The sequence below is a fragment of the Mobula hypostoma genome, chromosome 2 (genome assembly GCF_963921235.1).
Source record: "Mobula hypostoma chromosome 2, sMobHyp1.1, whole genome shotgun sequence".
Classification (NCBI taxonomy): Eukaryota; Metazoa; Chordata; class Chondrichthyes; order Myliobatiformes; family Myliobatidae; genus Mobula; species Mobula hypostoma.
In genome coordinates, this window is record NC_086098.1 from 10846267 (window position 1) to 10860086 (window position 13820).

The window sequence follows — 13820 nt, forward strand, 5'->3', positions numbered from 1 at the left end:
TCTCTTCTAACTAGGTGCATAGCATACGATTCGTAGATACGTGGTGAGGCTTTAATCTCTTCCGCGGAAGATAGCCGTTGGCTCACAAGGAGCTCATCCGCCCTTTGTCAGGTCTTGTTTTTTTTAGTCCTGCTGGGTGTCCTCACACCCTCCTCACCAGACTAAGTCCGGGGGGGGGGAGCCGGCCCAAGTCGCCGACCACTTGTCCACGGCCCCAACCGAAAAAACATGGGTACCCACCATCTGAAGTGGGTGGTTGGCCTACTTGCTCCTCCGAGTGCGAATTTCTTGAAAGGCCTAGATGGAGTGGATACGCAGAGGATGTTTCTGATAGTGGGACGTCCATTTACAATGGAGATGAGGAGGAATTTCTTTAGCCAGAGCATGGTGAATCGGTAGAATTCTGTGCCACAGACAACTGTGGAGGCCAAGTCAATGTGTATATTTAAAGTGGAGGTTGATAGGTTCTTGATTAGTAAGAGGGTCAAAGGTTACAGGGAGAATGTAGGAGAATGGGGTTGAGAGGGATAATAAATCAGCCATGATGGAATGGCGAAGCAGTCTTCAAGGTCTGAAAGGTCGTATTCTGTTCCTAGGTCTAATGGAATAGGCACCCACAAGATTAACTTTGGAGTCATTTAATATCATTTTATTTTTTAGTGAATAAAACGTAAGATTTTACTTTATTGAGTAATGAAGCTAACAATGGAAGGTGCTTTAATACCAGCCAGAATAAATCAATTTAATTCCTCAGGTTACTTAGCGATGCTGATGTCTCCTGGTTCTTGCCATCTTGTGATCTTCACTCCAGTTTTCTGAGGTTGAAACCAGCTCCAAGATCTGTGAGGATAATCCACTCCACCTGCGTGTCTGCGTGGGAGTAACGTGTGAGGGTGGTTGTGAATCAGGAACAGGTGATTCTGCAGATGCTGAAATCCAGAGCAACACACAGAAAACGCTGGAGGAACTTAGCAGTTCAGGCAGCATCCATGCAGAGGAATAAAGAGCTGACATTTCGGACCAAGACCCTTCATCAAGGTGGTTGTTGATCATACAGGTTCAATGGGTCACTCCCAGGATATATGAACTCTCTCTTTCCCCTCACCCCACCTTTTTAATCTGGTATCTTCCCCCTTCTGAATCTGAGTTTTGCTGAGTATTATATTTCACCACTAGTGATAACATCTCATTTAAACATTATCAAAGTAGCCAAGAATTGCATTAGCCACATAACCTCCTCCCAAAATGGCACGCTCTGTACTTACCCCACTCCTCATCCCCATCCAAGTGAGAACCCCGATTTCTCAGCAAACTTTCCCCCACATCTGCCTCAGTGCCAACTCCAAACCCTCAGCTTCCCCCCAATCCATCCCTCTTCTTACTGGCAAGTGCCAGTTGAGTTTTCTCTGCTAATAAGACCCCAATAGTCCAGAATCAGAATTGGCTTTATTACCTCTGACATATGTTGTGAAATTTGTTGTTTTTTTGCAGCAGCAGCAGTGCTTCTCAAAGTCTAACTCTACGTCCCCATCGTGAGAGGTGGAAGCAGGTAAGGCTGGCCACAGGGCTCTGGTGAAGCAGTACAGGCCAGTTCTCTGTACAATGGATAAAATGGATTACAGAAACATTGATGTACTCCAACCAGACCATCGACTCTGGGCAATGGAGATGGGAGGTCATCAATGGCCTGTGTTTCATTGGGAGCTAAACACCCATGAAATACAGTGCAATACATAAAAAACTATAAACCACAATAAGTACTATATAAATTGAATAAGTAGTGCAAAAATTGTGAGGTAGCACTCATGGATTCATTATCTGTTTAGAAAACTGATGCTGGAGAGGAAGAGTCTATTCCTAAAATGTTGAGGGTGTGTCTTTAGGTTCTTTTACTTCCTCCTTGATAGTGGCAATGAGAAGAGGGCATGTCCTGACTGGGGGGATTTCTTAATGGTGGACCCACCTTTTTGAGGCATCGCCTTTTGAAGTTGTCCTTGATGCTGGGGAGGATAGTGCCATACAGCGATAAAGTCATAGAAAAGTACTGCACAGAAACAAACCCTTCGGCCCATCTAGTCCATGCTGAGCCATTTAACCTGCCCACTCCCATCAACCTTCACCAGGAACATTGCCCTCCATTCTCCTACCAATCCAAACTTCTCTTAAATTTTGCGATCGAGCTTACATTCACGACTTGTGCCGACAGCTCAATCCACACTCTCACGACCGTCTGATGGGAGCTGGAAAGAGAAAGACCTGAAGGAACCGGCTGAGTTTAGAACCCTGTGCAGCTTTTTCCATGGCTTCACGATTCACTTAATGTCTTTGTGGTCCTGTCCACTTATGGAGAATTTGTTCCTCATTTAATGTTGACTATTTATCAGCTTAAGAATAACCCAGTGAAACATAATATAAAATCATAATTTAATGCCTGCATAATGCGAATCCACAGAGCTTGTTTGATTGACACCGATAGTGTTTCCGCAATCCAGGAAATCACCTACTGCACCAACAGGAGAAGCTAAAATAGATTTAAATAAGGTGTGGTTAAATATTTACGACGTGGTTTTCTATGTAACCGTGAGATACCAGGAACTTGTGAACTCTTTATAGGTAATCACTACCCGAGCTAACCACTCCAATTAGAAAGAAAATAGCAAAATTTCCCATAATGGCACTTCTAATTCTCGCCTTGTTTGTGGTGTCTGCCTCATTGAACAAAGCTCCAAGTACTTGCAAAGCTACGTATGAATCTTACCATGTTTCGTCTCCAGGTGATATCATGATTGGAGGTCTCTTCCCAGTGCACGTGAAGACTACAAATGCACTGGATAGCAAAAAACCAGAGGGTCAAACTTGCAAAGAGTGAGTAACTGATTTAAAACATTATCAAAGGCATTTTAGGTTAACTAAAGTCTGTAGGGCATATGAAGCCATCAGTTTAAATTTGAAAAGTAATTCATGAATTAATAAATGGCATAAAGTAAGACAAGTGATACAAATTTATTTTCTGCCTTGCTTTTTTTTCTTATAGTGAAGAGGGAAGAGGTGATATTGTTTGACCATGGTAGTATATTCTGTAACACGAGTAATTTAGTTCAATTCTATCATCTCTTTTAGAGTTAGTAATACAAACTAAATTTTGATTATTTAATGCGTTAAGTCAAGGAAATAATTCTGTCTTTATAACCATATAACCATATAACAATTACAGCATGGAAACAGGCCATCTCGGCCCTTCTAGTCCGTGCTGAACTCTTACTCTCACCTAGTCCCACTGACCTGCACTCAGCCCATAACCCTCCATTCCTTTCCTGTCCATATATCTATCCAATTTAACTTTAAACGACAACATCGAACCTGCCTCAACCACTTCTGCTGGAAGCTCATTCCACACAGCTACCACTCTCTGAGTAAAGAAGTTCCCCCTCATGTTACCCCTAAACTTTTGTCCTTTAACTCTCAACTCAGCTCAACTCTTTATGATAGAAATAAATTCACGATTGTTTAACAATCATGAGAAAATCTGCAGATGCAGGAAATCCACAGCAACTCACACGGATTAAGGGTCTTGGCCCGAAACGTCAACTGTTTACTCTTTTCCATAGATGTTGCCTGACCTGCTGAGTTCCTCCAGCATTTTGTGTGTGCTGCTCAAGATTGTTTAATGTCATTTCTAGTACACATGTGTGAAAGAGAACGATGATCTTATCGAATGGTGGGGTAGGCTCGATGGGCCGGGTGGTCTACTCCTGCTCCTATTTCTTGTGTTCTTATGTTCTAAATAGTTGTTACTGCAGATCCGATGCAGCACAAAAAGAAAATGCAATAAGGTAAAGCACACAACAATAAAAAAACTACAATGAATATAAATACATAAGACAGCTTATATACTTAGATTAATTGTATGCCCATAAAGTGATACTAGGCACAGGAGAGCCTGTGTATAAGGTGACTCTGACAGGAATTGATAAAGTAGTGGTAGTCTGGGGTGTGGAGGAGTGAGTTATAGACAATAGACAACAGGTGCAGGAGTAAGCCATTCGGCCCTTCGAGCCAGCACCGCCATTCACTGTGATCATGGCTGATCATCCACAATCAGTATCCAGTTCCTGCCTTATCCCCATAACCTTTGATTCTGCTATCTTTAAGAGCTCTATCCATCTCTTTTTTGAAAGCATCCAGAGACTTGGCCTTCACAGCCTTCTGGGGCAGAGCATTCCATATATCCACCACTCTCTGGGGGAAAAAGTTTTTCCTCAGCTCTGTTCTAAGTGCCCTACCCCTTATTCTTAAACTGTGGCCTCTGGTTCTGGACTCACCCATCAGCAGGAACATGCTTCCTGCCTCCAGCATGTCCAATCCCTTAATAATCTTATATGTTTCAATAAGATCCCCTCTCAACCTTCTAAATTCCAGTGTATACAAACCCAGTCGCTCCAATCTTTCGACATATGACAGTCCCGCCATCCCGGGAATTAACCTTGTGAACCTACGCTGCACTCCCTCAATAGCAAGAATGTCCTTCCTTAAATTTGGAGACCAAAACTGCACACAGTACTCCAGGTGTGGTCTCACCAGGGTCCTGTACAGCTGCAGAAGGACCTCTTTGCTCTTATACTCAATTCCCCTTGTTATGAAGGCCAGCATGCCATCAGCTTTCTTCACGGACTGCTGTACCTGCATGCTTGCTTAGTGGGTGGAGATGTCGTACTACTTTTGGAAAGTAACTGTTTTTGAGTCTGGTGGTCCTGGCATGGATGCCATGTAACCTCCTCCCTGACGGGAGTGGGACGAACAGTCCATAAGCAGGGTAGCTGGGATCCTTCATGATGTTAATTCCCCTTTTCTGACACCTTTCTGTACATATCTCCTTGATGGGAGGTAGGCTGGTGCCAGGAATGCATTGGGCAGTTCATAAGATTACAAAATTCAGATCAAAGCTGCAAAGATTCCTTTAACGTTCATAGATATTTAGAGTCTTCCCCTGATGACACAGTTACATGGGGAGCATATTAGCTGTGATCCTCTTCATCATCATTATGTGCCATACCGTATGACATCATCATTATGAGCCGTATCATATGGCGTAGACGATCATAGTCTTTGGCCATGATTGTTGTAGGCAATTTTTTCTTCAGAACTGGTCTGCCATTGGTTCCTTCTGGGCAGTGTCTTTACAAGACAGGTGACCCCCCCCCACCACCGGCCATTGTCAATACTCTTCAGAGATTGTCTGCCTGGCGTATAACCAGGACTCTGAGATATGCCCCAGCTGTTCATACGACCACCCATGGGTCGTATGAACCCTGATCGGGGTGGAGGGGCTAAGCAGGTGCTACACCTTGCCCAAGGGTGACCTGCAGGCCAGCGGAGGGAAGGAGCACCTTACACCTCCTTCGGTACAGCCTTCCCAGGATCTGATCCAAATCTTTTAATTAGCAGCAAAGGTACATCCTTCAGTAATGCATCTACACGCCTATGCATGATTTACCATAGAGATTTAGAATCAGAATTAGAATCAGGTTTAATATCATCGACATATGTTATGGAATTCGATGTCCCCACAGCAGCAGTACAATGTAATACAAAATAATAGAATAAAAAACGTGAATTACAGTAAGTATATAAATAGTTAAATTCAATAAGTAGTACAAAAATAGTGAGGTGGTGTTCATGGGTTCATTCAGAATTTTGGATGGTGAAGGGGAAGAAGCTGTTCCTGAATCACTGAGTGTGTGCCTTTAGGCCCCTGTACCTCCTTCCTGATGGTAACAGTGAGAACAAGGCATGACCTGGATGGTGGGGGTCCTTAATGATGGATGCCCCCTTTTCGAGGCATCGCTCTCCTGGATACTACGGAGGCTAGTGCTCATGATGGAGCCACTGATTTTACAACGCTCTGCAGCTTATTTCTATCCTGTGCAGTGGGCCTCCCATACCAGTCGATGGTGCAGTTAGTTAAAATGCTCTCCACGGTACCCCTGTAGTAATTTGTGAGAGTCTTTGGTGACATACCAAATCTCCTCAAACTCTAATGAAATGCCTCCACTGTCATACCGTCTCTGTAGTTGTATCGATATGTTGGGTCCGGGAAATTACTGACATATGTCATGAAATTTGTTGTTCATGACATATTTCAGTGATATTAAACCTGCAGTATAAAAGCTAAGGATAACTATCCCTAAGCTTTGCCTACAGGTTATTGTTTGTTAGTTTGATGAAATGAAGTGGCTTTTGAAGCCATTTCAGAGATGCTTAAGTGTAAAAGATTTGGGTGTGGGGCTTTTCCTGACTGTACCATCTTTACAGTTAATTCTGTCATTGCTCCTGTCAAAATACTTAGAAACGTGAGAAACAGCAGATGCTGGAAATCCAAAGCAACACACACACAAAATGCTGGAGGAACTCAACAGGTCAGGCAGCATGAAAGAGTCACGTTTCGGGCCGAGACCCTTTCTCAGGACTGGAAAGGAACGGAGAAAATGCCAGAGTGAAAAGGAGGGGGACAGGGGAAGGAGAACAGCTGGAGGGTGACAGGAGATGCCAACGTGGATGGGAAAGGTCAAGGGCTGGAGAAAAAAGAATCAGATCAGAGAGGAGAGAAGGAGGAGGGGACCAGGGGGAGATGATAGGCAGACAAGAAGAAGTTAAGAGGACAGTGAGGGGAATAGAAGGAAGGGGAGGGGGAGAGAAAGTTTTAAAATACTCATGTTTGTCCTCAAATCCTTCAATGGACCCTTCTCAATAGATTTCTGTGGTCATCTCCAATCTCACAGCTCTGTGGGTTCTTCGAACTCTGAGCTCCTCTGCGCCCCAGTTTTCTTCAATACGTTACTGGCACCTCCATTGTTTATTGACCAGAAGCTCAGCTACAGAATACCACCCACCCTGAACGTTACTGATTTACCATTTCACTCCAGTCTGAAGATCAGTCATAAAGCCATATTTTTCCATGAAGTTATTGATCATCTGTCCTGTTATGTCTTCTTTGGTACTAAATTAAAATTTGGTTGAGAATGCTCCTTTGAAACCCTGTGGTTTACTTTTGTGAATGAGGGGTGAAGGACATTAATACCGGTTTGGTGGCAGGACGGAGATACGTCTCTACCAGAGGAGGTGTAAGGTGCTCCTTCCCTCTGCTAGCTTGCAGGTCACCCTTGGACAAGGCGTAGCACCTGTGTAGCTCCCCGATCGGGGTCACATGAAGCCACGGGAGCAGGTATGAGCAGCTGGTGCACATCACAAGTCCTGCTTATGCGACCACTGACACCAGGCAGACAATCTCTAAAGAATACTGATAATGATTGGGGTCTCCCGTCTTGTAAAGACACTGTCAAGAAGAAGGCAATGGCAAACCAATTCTGTAGAAAAATTTGCCAAGAACAATCATGGTCATGGAAAACCATGATCACCCACGTCATACGACACGGAACGTAATGAATGAAGGCTTTGAAAACGAGGAAGAAAATAATTAACCTAAGACAATATACCCGGGATCAATATGAGCATAAGGCATTAAGACCAAAGAGAATGGAGCAGGATTAGAACGTAGTCCCACGGAGTCTCATCTCTGTCATTCGATCATGGCTGATTTACTTTCCCTCTCAACTGCACTCTCCTGTCTTCTCCCATAACTTCTGAAGCCCTTACTCATCAAGAACCTACAAGGTCCAAAACTGCTCACAACACGTCAAGTGTATCTGACCAATACTTTATAAAGCCTCAGCATTACATCCCGGCTTTTATATTCTGGTCTTTTCATAGGACAAGAGGTATGAATAGATGACAGGAGAATCTGGGAATATAGTTCTGAGGGAGATAAGCAGCCGTGATTGTATTGAATTCTGGAGGCTGCATCTTTTACTATGATTGCCTCCAGCACACCCCGTATCAGCTCTGACTCAGGAAGCTTGCAGAGGTGGCATGTTATGACTGAAATGTTCTTTTGGTGCTCTACTCGACCCCATCCATTGTTTCTTCTTGCTTCATTAGAATGTTTAAGGCCATTGTGCTTGGGGTTTTTTTGTGCATCAGAGTAATTTATTTCATTTGCTGAGACTGTTTGATAGGAACATTATGATATGGAAGTGCTCTGCTTGGCTCGGAAATTATTTCCCTGTCCTGTCCTGGGGTTACAGGCCTGTCTGTGTGTGTGAGGGGTGGTAAAGGGGTTTGATTTTCTTTTGATCTGTCGTTTTGTTCTGGTTTTGTTGTTGCTGCTTGCATTGTTCTGTGGTTCGTTAAGGTTGTTATAACCAGGGGCAGGTAGTGGGAATAAGCTCCCACTACCTATTAAATGCTCTCAGTGACGTGCATCTCAAATAGCCTCTGACAACCAAGTCCGCTCCTAGTCTTCACATGTGGCTTAGATACTAAGCCCAGCGGAACCATTTCTACTGACAGCAGAATGGGCAAAGGCAGGTTACTGGCAACTTAAAACCAGTCATTTCGGGCAGATGGTGCCCTTCAACCATGGTTGGCAGCTCACTCAGGAGGAGGAGAACTCTGATCTCAAACCTCCACTGCCTGGTGGCTATACACACTCATGGGGAAGGCTTCAGGAGTAAATCCCAAGGAAAGATCCGGAGCTGAAGTCCCTAAGGCAGTCCTACATTGAGTTCAACACTGACTGGCAACTCCTGCGACATTGCTGGTACCAAACCATCAGTCTCTGCCATTCTTTTGGGTTCATCAGATGCGTGGATAGGGGGAGCTTGCTCCTTGGGCAGCAGCTTGATCTCCATATTGTACTGCCCAGGCTTGCGTATGACAGCTAGATCCAACATCCAAGGTTGACCAAGACCGACAGAGGGCCTCACTTGCTCACTCACTCACCGTTGTACATTGGAGATTGTAGGCATGCTTTGTAGGTGACAGGCCTAAAGTTCAGCAGTGAATCCCTGTGAGTCTGCTGGGGAAGTCAAGGCCTGGTGTCACAGGCCCAAGGCTGGTGGTTGGAGACCTGACTTGTGTTAAAGGATTGTGTATGAGCGTGAGTGGGAGGGAGGAACAGGGCTTGCTTATGCTGTTGTAGTTTGTTGCTTATTGTGCTCTGACTCATTCTGCCGAGCATTGCTGGTATGCTATATTGGTGACGGAATGTGTAGCGACACTTGCGGGCTACCTCGAGGCACACCCTTGGGTGTGTTGGTTGCTAATACAAACAATGCATTGCACTGGATGTTTCAATGTACAGCTGACCAATAAACTTTAATCTTGACAATAAAAGTGGAAAGTGGTCATCTGGCTATAGGACTGGAAAATAATTTTACCATTAGTAATAATTTTAATTAAGCTCCAGATGATGACCTTGGGAGAAATAGAAGGCCAATGAACAGGCAGTGGTGTTTGTCATCCGGGTTGAATGTAATGGTTCTGGTCTTGCCAATATTTAGTGTCAAGAAATATCTGCTTGTCTGATATCTGAGAACTAGACCAACAACTTAGACAGAAGGAAGTGTTGAGAACTGTAATAGATATTCACTTTCCAGGGCTCAAGATGGTTATCGCCAGCCTTAGCTTTCTGGCACAGCAGCATGACATTTCCAAAGAGACAGATTTGTTTGTGACTAAGTTAAACTTTTAACAAACATTCCTTTCTCAGCCTCTTGTTCCAAACAAGTTAACAGTGAGGTTTTGTAGGCCAATATCTAATCAACGTAAGATAGCAGGGATATGCTATTTGGCCTGCATCAAACCAGACAACACTGGCTAAGTTATTTGTGCCATTGTGACTGAGTTAAAGGAAGCTTGCAGACCAGACTGATGTTGTTGCTTAGCACATCAAACATGGTCACAGGTATAGTTGATCAATCAATAGTTGGTATATTTGTGTACTCAGAGAATCAGCCCTTACTGCATTAATCATAAGTGTCTGAGATCGCTGTCTCAAAAACCCTTTAAATCATCTGTGTGAATTACTCTGTCCCAGCAAAGGTATCTGAAGACCATCACATGCAGATAATGTCAACTAGTAGCAACAGCATAAATGTTAGAAACCGTTGGAGATTTTTAGGAATGACAGGGAGAACGATAGGAAGACCGGGTGACAGTAGTTTATAAATCTTTTGTAATTCTGAAATCTTTATAAATCAGAAATCCTCTTTTTAATAATGAAGGTTGAAAAATCCTCTTTAAATGTGTGTTCAGGATTGTTTGTCTAAGCTAAGCATATATAATTAAAAATAAAATTGTTCCTCTTCCTGCCTCATGGCTCTTCGGGTGACAACCTTGCCCTTTCTTTAGCACTTGTCAGTTTTTACGAGGTGGAGTTGCCAGCTTGATGCTCAACCCAGCACGAGTGGAAAGTGCTCAGGGAGCCGGCTGGACTCAAATCCAGGTCCACTCACCTCGAAGTCTGGTGCAAATGCCACTACACCACCAGCTAGTTAAGAAAAAAATAATTTGTGTCTAATTGACTTCGTTAGCTAGAAACATCTGCTTGGTATGGAGGGAAGCCCCTCTACTCAGATATTAGATATTAACAGCTAGACCCTGCCGTAGAGACTAGACAGGGAAGTAACGTAGTTGTTGAAGATTATAATCTCTCCATAGTGAGGGTACCCGTAGATACCTATATCAGATAAGCTTGAAATCTCCTTTTGAGTTTAGCGTGGAAACTTCTAGACAGTAGGAAAACATTTCCAAGATAGTTACAGCTTGCAGTGAGAAATGAGAAAGACAATGAAAGCATTCGCTGATTACCAATGATTAGACAAAAATAGGATCAGGATGTCTGGAGGAATATAGGACATAGCACGGAACAGAGTATTCAGCCCACAATACTGTGCCAACCTGTATAAACCTGCTGGTTGTCCGTCATGTCTGACGATGACGGGAAACCTGTGCAGGAGAGTTTTTAAAGTGGAAAAGCCGTTGCACTGGAGTAGTTCCACTCTCTTGACCTCAGAAGTCCAGGTCCAGTGGTACGAACAAGTATCACAGACTGGGGTCTTCCTTGTTTGCAGTAGATGACCATGACACCTTGTCATACCCTTCGCTCTCCACGGAGCATGACAGTACCGCCTATTGAATCTCACGGTAGATCTCATCTGTTCAGTTTGACGGAGCTGACTTTGCTGCCAGGACAGGCTTAGTCTGGTCCTATTTTGCTGGGGTATGAGACTGCCAGCTGATACAAACCTTCATGATCAATCTAACCCCTGCCCCAAGAGGCCTCAATTTTTCTTACATCCATGTGCCTATCTAAGAGTCTCTTAAATGTCCCTAATGTATCTGCTTCTGCCACCACCCTGGCAGCACTTTCCATGTGCTTACCACTCTCTGTGTAAAAGATCTGCCTCTGATATGTCCCCTAAATATTCCTCCACTCACCTTAAAAAGGTGTCCACTGCCATCTGCCACCCTGGGAGAAGGGCACAGGTTGTCCACCCTACCTTTAGGCATCCGTTAGTCTCGCGAGACCATGGATCTGCGCCTGGAAAGTCTTCACTCTCCAGGGCGCAGGCCTGGGCCAGGTTGTATGGAAGACCAGCAGTTGCCCATGCTGCAAGTCTCCCCTCTCCACCGCACCAATATTGTCCAAGGGAAGGGCATGAGGACCCATACAGCAGAGCAAAGTGTGATTAAGTGCCTTGCTCAAGGACGCAACACATTGCCTTGACTGGGGCTCGAACTCACGACCTTCAGGTCGCTAGTCCAAAGCCTTAACCACTTGGCCATGTGCCCACACCTCACATAATATTATACACCTTTATCAAGTTGCCTCGCATCTCCTTTGCTCCCGAGAGAAAAGCCCTATATCACTCAGCCTATTTTGTGCTGTATCTCAATAAATACAATGAAACAACCAGAAATGAACACAATATTCCAAATGTGGTCTCATGGAACTTGACAGCAGGAGGGGGAAGAAAGAAACTAGTCCCATCAAAGGTTTAGAGAATTGAATAGTCTTTGCCGTCACCACATACTATGTCATCAGTGACTTTCATAGGAGTGGCGTGGTACCATAATGCTTTATAGTGCCAACGGTCAGGGTACGACTCCTGTCACTGTTTGTATGTTTCCCCATAACAACATGTGTTTTCTTCAGTTTCCAAAGACCTACGGGTCAATAAGTTGTGAGCATGCTATGTTGGCACTGGAAAAATGCCATCCTTCTCCTGCGTTGGTCATCGATGGGTGTTTATTATACATGTGACAAATAATGCTAATCCTGCTGTCTTAATGAAAAGGGCTGCTACCATGTCAGAGAGAGAATCAAGTTGAGTGATTCAGGCAAGGAAAGATGGAAGACTGGAGTGTGAGGAGTCAGAACATATTTTGATAGAGATCTAGTAGAGGTATACAACATATGAGGGGTATATATACAGGGTAAATGCAAACAGGCTTCTTCCACTGAGAACAACAGGAATTCTGCAGATGCTGGAAATTCAAGCAACACACATCAAAGTTGCTGGTGAACGCAGCAGGCCCAGCAGCATCTATAGGAAGAGGCGCAGTCGACGTTTCAGGCCGAGACCCTTCGTCAGGACTAACCTGATGAAGGGTCTCGGCCTGAAACGTCGACTGCGCCTCTTCCTATAGATGCTGCTTGGCCTGCTGCGTTCACCAGCAACTTTGATGTGTGTTGCTTCTTCCACTGAGGTTGGGTGAGACAACAACTGGAGGTTAAGGGTGAAAGTTGTGAAGTTTAAGGGGAACATTCTTCACTTAGAGGGTCATGAGAGTGTGGAGCGAGCTGCCAGTGCAGGTGATGCATGCAAACTCTATTTCAATATTTAAGAAAAGGTACATGGATGGCAGGGGCTCGCAGAGCTATGGTCCGGATGCAGGTCGATGAGAGCAGGCAGTGTAAATGGTTCAGCAGGGTCTAAATGGGCCAAGGGCCACTTTCAATGCTGCACTTTTCAATGCTTCCATGAGTCTACGCTGGCTCATTGGAGGGTGTGGACAAGGCTGATCAATGCTAGAGTTAGTAACACTTGTATCGAGCCCCGCTTCTTTGGTGAACGCAGAGGATGCAGACAATAGGGGTTAGAGAAGATGGCTTGCAACGAAAAGATTTATTTCTTTTTATTTATTGAGAAACAGCATGGAAGAAGCCCTTCGAGCCATGCCACCCAGCAGTCCCCTGGGTTAATTCTAGCCTAATCACAGGACAATTTACAATGACCAATTAACCTGCCAACCCAACCGGTATGTCTTTGGACTGTGGGAGAAAACTGAAGCACCCGGAGGAAACTGACACCGACAAGAAGAACGTGCAAACTCCTTGCAGGCAGCGTTGGGAATTGAACCCGGGTTGCCTGTACTGTAAAGCATTGTGCTAACCACTACGCTACCACACCATCCTACTTTGAAAGGTGATTATCTTCATCAGTGATCACCTTTTGGATCTGGGCGGTGATTATAAGGCTGAGAACTAAAGAGCTGGGAGCCAGCATAAGGTCCAGAAGGAGCAAAGAAATGATTAGCAGCACACAAAATGCTGGAGGAACTCAGCAGGTCAGGCAGCATCCGTGGAAGGGAATAAAGAGTTGACGTTTCAGGCCAAGACTCTTCATCAGGACAGGAAAGGAAGAATGAGGAAGCCAGAGTAAGAAGGTAAGGGGAGGGAAAGGACCACACGTGGCAAGTTGACAGGTGAAGGGAAAGGTGGGTGGGATGGGGGGTGGCAATGAAGTTGGAAGCTGAGAGGTGATAGGTGGAAAAGGTAAAGAGTTGAAGAAGGTTGGAGAGGACGGTGGACCATGGGACAATGGGAAGGAGGAAGAGCATCAGGAGAGGGGGGTTGATGAGAGATATACTGTGTTTGCCCTCGAGTGTGAAACCAGGAATTAAATTAGAGACGAGAT

At 44.6% G+C, this 13820-nt stretch overlaps 1 protein-coding gene across 2 annotated transcripts in view; it reads left to right on the forward strand.

Moving 5' to 3' along the window:
• The first annotated feature begins 2624 nt into the window (after positions 1–2624).
• gprc6a (G protein-coupled receptor, class C, group 6, member A) overlaps positions 2625–13820 on the forward strand; it is a 44722-nt gene continuing 33526 nt past the window's right edge. For both annotated transcript variants that reach the window (XM_063070153.1, XM_063070160.1), the window contains exon 1: positions 2625–2865. In XM_063070153.1, the coding sequence (XP_062926223.1) occupies positions 2672–2865 (194 nt within the window). In that variant the 5' untranslated portion in view covers positions 2625–2671. The remainder of the gene's footprint in view (positions 2866–13820) is intronic.